The sequence below is a fragment of the Colobus angolensis genome, unplaced genomic scaffold (genome assembly GCF_000951035.1).
Source record: "Colobus angolensis palliatus isolate OR3802 unplaced genomic scaffold, Cang.pa_1.0 Scaffold447, whole genome shotgun sequence".
Lineage (NCBI taxonomy): Eukaryota > Metazoa > Chordata > Mammalia > Primates > Cercopithecidae > Colobus > Colobus angolensis.
The window spans coordinates 132,889-140,031 of record NW_012117899.1 but is presented as its reverse complement, the minus strand read 5'-3'; the positions used below and the strand labels follow the sequence as shown (position 1 = coordinate 140,031).

The 7,143-nt window shown below is 48.2% G+C and overlaps 1 protein-coding gene across 1 annotated transcript; it reads right to left on the bottom strand.

Moving 5' to 3' along the window:
* Window positions 1-972: 972 nt before the first annotated feature.
* MPZ (myelin protein zero) lies at window positions 973-6,156 on the bottom strand. The gene is made up of 6 exons (XM_011957549.1): window positions 6,029-6,156; window positions 3,468-3,634; window positions 2,934-3,147; window positions 2,555-2,690; window positions 2,334-2,394; window positions 973-2,203 (listed from the first exon to the last, which is right to left on the bottom strand). The coding sequence occupies exons 1-6, from the start codon at window positions 6,123-6,125 to the stop codon at window positions 2,102-2,104; spliced, it is 777 nt and encodes a 258-aa protein (XP_011812939.1). The 5' UTR covers window positions 6,126-6,156; the 3' UTR covers window positions 973-2,101.
* Between the last annotated feature and the right edge of the window lie 987 nt (window positions 6,157-7,143).

The window sequence follows — 7,143 nt, the reverse complement described above, 5'->3', positions numbered from 1 at the left end:
TCCCAACTTTATTACTAGGTTGTGACTAAGTTTCCTCTCCCACTTCCCCACAACAAAAGGCTATATATAATCTATTAGCTTTTATATTTAAATGAAGGAAGATTGATTTTTTTAAAGACATTGAAGACACCCCTCAAACAAATGGAAGCACTCTGGGTTTTGGTAGAGCTGGTGTTAATCATATCTTTAGCTTCTTAACAAGGGGAAGAAATTACTTGTGGGCATTTTGGGTTTTCTTGTGCCATCGGTAATTCCCAGGGGAAAATGATACATATATGTTTTTCCACAATCAGTTCAGGATACCAGGATATTAATGGTATACCTAAATTGACATACCAACAAACTAGCTAATGAGGTATTAACAGTATGCCTATTAATAGGTAAAAAGAGGTAAAATCATGTACCAACAAAACAAAGCGGTGTTTGTTCAGAGAGGTGAATGGGATTTGTGCTAATTTGTAAAGTGTACTACCTTAGGCAAGCACTAGAAACAAACATTAAACACCTTAATATTTAGTTGTATATCAACTTACAGTTTACAAAGTTTTCCATACACAGGATCTCATTTGATTATTACAAAATCCCTAGGAATTAAGCAGGGCAGATATCATTATCTCAGTTGTTTACAAGTACATAAATAAGCTTACCAAAGTCAGGTAACTGTCCTGGGGATCACACAGCTAGAGAGTGGCTGGGATGTTTTAAAATTCAGATCTTGGTGAAGACAGCTTCTGCGTTTTAATTCATGTAAAAGCAGAGACTGACAGAGTTTACAACGTAGTATAATCTCACTGATATTGAAGGTATGAATGTGTCTTGTGAGGCTATTTCAGAGTTCTTTCTAGTATACCATATAAGCCCACCCCCAAAAAACAAACTCAACAACCGAAGCCAAGTGTGGAAGGTTGGGGATGGGATAAGGGGCAGGAATTATTCCCAGGAGAACTAGGAAATTGTAGACGAGGCAGCAGCTTCTGGAAATGTCAGTGTTTATTAAACATTTAAGGACATTTGGAGGTTTGAGAAGAAATATACAGAGTGTAGAAAAATCCTAAGAATCCCCTGTGGCTGGAGTGCAGCCTCTTCCTCCCCCCCAACCATTTGTTTTTCCTGCTTTTTGTTTGGTTGTTTAAAAAACATTTCTTAAGGCTCATTTTCTCCCTCCTCCACTCCCTGATCTATGAGGATCCATTTTCTCTCTCTCTCTCTCTTTCCTCAAGACCTGGAGTCCCAGAACAGTGCTCCAAAGTGGTCAGGGGGCACCAATGCTATACCGAAGTGTGAGGATGAGGGGCCCCTCTGCTTGGGCTGACTCTTCATTAAGGACTTAAGGGGGGGTGACAAATTGCAAAAGCCACATGACGTCATTTGTCCTCAGTCATGGGTGTAAGGGCAGAGGATGAGCACAGGTAAACAAACAAAGAATGGATTAAAAAATAAAAAATAATAACCTAAATAAACCCTGAAGGAGAGTCTGATCTGAGTGCTCTGGGTATTAGCTGGGGTGGACAGAGTATGGAGCTGGGCCACCTGGTAGAGGGAAGGGAGGGACGGGAAACAGCCAGGGGGACAGGCTGGGGGATACAGGAGATGGGAATGCCAGGTGGCTTGGACTTGAGGCAGAGGGTATCAAGGTGCCTTTCTTCTCGGTGCCCAGGCGGACAAGCACCAAACACACAGCTCCTGGGGCAGGTGAGGGGTAGGATTAGCTCCTGGGCTCCCAGAAAGCCAGGGGTGAAGGTGGGGGAGAATACAATTGCCTGGGGAATGAATTCTGGAATGAAACTTACATCTCAAAGGGAGGTGAGGGCAGGGCAGGGCGGGGGAGCAAGGAGGGAAAGCACCTAGACCGGGGTAAGAGGAGCCTAGGTCCCCCTGCTCTGGCAGGGCCTGGGGTGGGGGGTGGCGATCACTTGTCCGAGTCCAGGCCCATCATGTTCTTGAGGGCGTTTTTGAGGCTGGTTCTGCTGGGGGACTTGACAGCAGGCCGGAGCTCCGAGCTCTGCTCATCCTTTCGTAGCTCCATCTCGATGACCACCACCTTTGAGCCTTTGGCGGACTCCACCCCTAACCCCCGATCCCCCGCCCGGCCCGCTAACCGCTATTTCTTATCCTTGCGAGACTCCCCCAGCCCCTTGGCCTTCTTCTCACTGGCAGCTTTGGTGCTTCTGCTGTGGTCCAGCATGGCATACAGCACTGGCGTCTGGGGGAGGGGCGCACACATCAGTCACCGAGCGATTGGGGCTTGACTGTTCCCATCCCACCCCTCACTGCTGCCCGGCGGCTCCCAGGTTTCTCCTTCCCATCTTGTCGAGGCCCCAAGTCCCACTAACCTGCCGCCCGCGCTTCGACGAGTCCTTTGCTGGCTTGTGCAATTTCCCCTTCTCCATGGCACTGCAAGAAGACAGACTGCTATACGTTTGGCCTCGCCGGAATCCCTTGTACCGCGGACACAGGTTCCTCTTCCCCTTGGCCCTCCCACTCACTGGAGTAGTCTCAGCCCAGAGCGGGGAGAGTGGGGAGAGAGGGAGCGGAGCTAGGCTCCGCCCCTTACCTGAGCCTCCTCTGCAGGGCCGCCTGCCTGCGTAGCCAGCAGTACCGAACCACGTAGAAAACCAGCAGCAGCAGCAGCACCACCCCGAGGACACCCCCGATCACAGCTCCCAGAACCACCCCGTACCTAGTTGGCACTAGGAGGGGTGAGAAAAGAAATGGGAGAATGAGCAGGGCCCTGTATCTGTGGTTCCTAGTCCGCGTCTATGCCCTGCATTGAGGATGTAGGACTCCCAGCCAAAACTGCCTTCTGCCCACGCTCCCAGAGCCTGAATGAAGGTCCTTAGGGCGGGCTTTTTGCCTCTTCCCCCAACCTGTCAGTCCTCCCTGATCCCCTCCCAAACTGCTTCCCATACCCTTGTCCCCATCCCCTCTCACACCTTTTTCAAAGACATACAGCGTGACCTGAGAGGTCTTGCCCACTATGTCTGGAGGGTTTTTGACGTCACAAGTGAACGTGCCATTGTCACTGTAGTCTAAGTTGTGTATGACAATGGAGCCATCCTTCCAGCGAGGGTCCCCTACCCACTGGATGCGCTCTTTGAAGGTCCCCACCTCGTCAATGTAGGGTTGTCCCTTGGCATAGTGGAAGATCTATGAGGAATGAGGGGAAGCATGTGAGAGGACCCTAATAAGAACACAGCTGTCAAAGCTTAGCTCCATAATTTGTTACAGAAAGGGAGGGGAAAAAAAAAAAGCTTCGCTTCAGCCTCAGGGTAAGGGATCTTGGGCTGGAAAGGGTAGTGCTGGGGAAGGGAGGACAATGTAGTCAGGGTTACAAAGATTGCTATTTACCTTGCCAAATTTGGGGTTATGGCTCAAAAAGGATTTCCCCCTCCTTAGCCCAAGTTATCTTTTTTGTTGTTCTTTGAAGTACTTTGTTTTCCAACCCCAGGATTCCCCCAGGCACTCACCGAAATGGCATCTCTGCCCCCTTCAGGCTGGTAGCGCCAGGTGAAGGAGATGTCATCTGAGACCCACTCGCTGGACCAGAAGGAGCAGTGCAGGGTCACCCGGGAGCCCACAGCACCATGGACCTCCCTGTCGGTGTAAACCACGATGGCCTGGGCCGGGGACAGCACTGCAAGCACAAAGTGGGGAATCAGAGGCACTTATGGGCCCAGTAAGGGATACAGAGGAAGTGAAATCAGCAGGAAATCAAGGGCCAAGTCACAGGTCAGAGGCCAATTTGGAAAAGAACAAATTCTGAGCCCCAAGTCTCTGGGGACTAACTGAACAGATGATCATAAATGCTGTATCTGTCAAGCTCTCTTCAGCATGTCTGTAGAGATGAAATCAGCAGTAACAGAATTCTCTTGAGGACTTCCAGAGATTGGGTTCTGTCTCTAAGTCTCACTTCTTCTTTGGGTCAGTATCTAACTCTTAAGCTATCCTTTACATGCAGTGTTCTAAATTTTTAAAATTTATTATAAATTATACAGGTAATACATATCATGTTCTTCTTATAAACTATTCAAGCAATAGAAATAAAAACAAAAGTCTCCTTTGACACTCAGCCCAATAAATTCTTTTCCTGTATTTCCTTCCAAGATGTAACAAGTTATCCATTTAATATGAAACAAACTCAATAAACTCAAGATATACATGTACTTACAACAAATAGTTTTGTTTTGTGGATTTTTTTTTTTTTTTACGTACATATTGCATTGTATTCTAGCGTTTTTTTTGCTTAAGAACTTATGTATCTGGAGGAGCTTTCCCTGTTGATTCATAGATATCAATCTTATTTTAACAGCTGCATTGGATTTTTCAATACAGCAAACTCAAATTTCTTGCAGAAAAAAATGAAGATAACTAGAAAATATAAGTCTTCTTCCTTGGTACAACAGTCCTCATTGCTGAATCCCTGGTTGCCATACAGCTTGCTCTTGACTGGGAAGTCAGGAAGGGAAGAACCTCATACCCTCTCAGCTGGGTGCAGAGCAAGACCCCAAGCCTACAGCTCAGATGGCTCTACATGTGAGCCCTCTGTGGTTCAACTGTCCTCACCTTCCTCTTGTCCATTCTGGCCCAGTGCCACCCCCAAGACTTACCCACACAAGGAAGGTCATTCCAGAGAGACTATGTGTGTGGGCTGGCCCCAGGGAGGGGCAACTGTAGACCTTTTTGTTCTACAGGAGGGGGAGGTGGCAACCAAACAAAGTCCCATTGTCTGACCAACTTGGGGGGCCCATGCCACCCCTACTTCCACCCCAATTGTCCTGAATCTCTCACCTTAGCATGCAATACCATGTACTTACTTCCTGGAACTTCCACCTTAGAACCTTCTTGGGAATCCCCCTTGTGTAACAAGGGAGATAATTCACTGGCTATAACTTCTATTCCTCCTGTTACAATATCAGCCACTGCCCTTCTCAGCTCTGCTCAATGGTTCTATGAGTGGAACAAGTGTTGAGACAGAACTCTCCCTCTTCCTTATACGCCAATATTCCTTCCCCCTATTTCCCTCACTATGCACTTCTCCAACTCTCTATCTTTAACATTTTCTCAGGGTACCCCCAAATAGCCCAGTACAACCCAGAAAAGTCTAGGGCTCAAGCAGCTGACAGCAGAGAACTGTGGGCATCCTGGCCAGCCCCCATTCCCTTGATGTCCTCCCCACCACCCCCACTTGCCTATGGCTCACTCATTGCACTAGGATTCAGGGCAGTTCAGAGAAGGGAAGGGGCCATTCCAATAATCCTGCTTTGACCTCTTGCTCACCCAACATCTGCCAGGGGCAAGGAAAGGGCTGGTCAGCTTATGAAGGAAGACAGCTTTAGAGGGATAAGATCCCAGAATCTCATAGAACCTCGCTCCATTCACCCACACAACAGGTGAGGAGCCACAAAGAGACAAAAGGTCTGAGGAGCTGAGACCACAAACCTGGGCTCCTTACTTAGATCACGCTCTCTTTTTTCTTCTGGGAAACTAAGGTTAAGGCACCTCCTGCACTGCTAGGGGACGAGTGGGAATCAAACCCAGGTGATGTTTGAGCCTGTTCCTTTACGCAATCTAACACTGCTTTACAACAGGCTCTTAGCATGGCTCTGGGGGCATGCTACTATTTCCAACCTGGGTCCAGCCATGCCCACCACTCAGGGAAGCTTGCTACACTCTCTTTTACCCTTTCTCTTCAAATAAAACCTCTACTGCCTCCCTCTAAATGCATATTTTTTTCTTGTTTTTCATATATATATATAAATTTTACAGATGAAGTCTGGCTAAGTTGTCCAGGCTGGTCTCCAACTCCTGCGGCTCAAATAATTCTTCCACCTTGGCCTCCCAAAGTGCTGGGATTACAGGCGTGAGCCACCCCCGGCCGGCCGCATATTTTTTCTTTCTGAATATAATGTCACCTTCCTGCTTCTGCTTGCTCTTTCTTTGGTTGCACTGGGGAGTGCAGCAAAGGCAGTGGGGATTGCTGAGAGACACCTGAGTCCCAAGGCTCCCAGAGTCGGGTGGCTCCACTTACCCAAAGAAGAGAAGAGCAGCACAGCCAGGATAGGGCTAGGGCTGGATGAGGGAGCCCCAGGAGCCATGGCTGGGGCAGGGGCAGGGGCCCGGAGCATCTGTGGGGTCGAGAAAGTGCGGGACCAGAAACTGAACGAGGGGTTCCTGGAACCTGCTTAAAATCCCCTGGAGCCCCAGGATGAGGGGGTTGTCCTCAGCGAGTAACCAATTGCAGCCTGGCATGTGCAGTTGAGAGGTGGTGGGGAGGGGGACAGAGTGCAGGAAGCAGAAGGGGCATTGTATAGTATGGGTGGAGGGGTGGGGGTACACATACCACCCCATACACAGAGGGCTTTGTGTCCACTGGCCTCCCCCTGTCCCAGGCTGGAATGTTGTGGGGGGCGGGGGGGAGTGGTGAGGGAGAGGGACAAAAACAGGGACACAGACATACTTCTCTGAGGGATAAATAGGGAACCTCAATTTAAAGGCCATTAAAAGGGATTCCTCCTCAGTCTCCTTGCCTGAGAGGTGCTGAAACTCAGAGCCCTAGGAACTAGAGACAGGTTTTCCTGAGAGAACTCTGAAAATAGGATATCCTTTGTTATCTCCACTAATGTGGGCTGCATTATAGACCTCTTGAGATGACGAAGTCCTATGGGAGTTTTATTCCTCGCACCTCCCTGTATCCTGTGCGATTCTTCCCAGATAGACGTTTTTCTCCACTGGACTATTTCCAGGCAAGAAGCCCCTGACCTTTCCCTCTTTGTCAAGAAGTCCTTCAGTGCTTCATGCTGCTGTTGAAGTCCATTTCAGTTTATTCCAAGGCTACAAAATTGTGTTGAGTGCCAGCAATATGTAAAGTATGATAATGCAGGTAATAGACAGAGGAATAAAAATTAAGTCCTTCCCGCAAGGAGTTGAAAATTTGGTTTGGGGAGGTGGAGGTGGGAGGATCAGAGGACAAACCCATCAACAGTCAACTATAATAAGCCATGATACTTCCATTAGTAATGAACAAAATGCTGGGAATACAAAAGAGGAGTGCACACAACTGCAACATCAGGAAGACTGAGTAAGTTATATGAGATATTAAAGACAAAATAAACTTTATTTAATAAATGAAGTTTATGTCAGGCA

Excerpts from the sequence above, each read along its gene's own strand:
- MPZ (XM_011957549.1), bottom strand. The coding sequence starts at position 6,125 with ATGCTCCGGGCCCCTGCCCCTGCCCCAGCCATGGCTCCTGGGGCTCCC. Across the intron at positions 3,635-6,028 it reads GCTGCTCTTCTCTTCTTTGG|TGCTGTCCCCGGCCCAGGCC; the intron begins GTAAGTGGAGCC and ends TTGTGCTTGCAG. Across the intron at positions 2,204-2,333 it reads CGTCGAAGCGCGGGCGGCAG|ACGCCAGTGCTGTATGCCAT; the intron begins GTTAGTGGGACT and ends CCCCTCCCCCAG.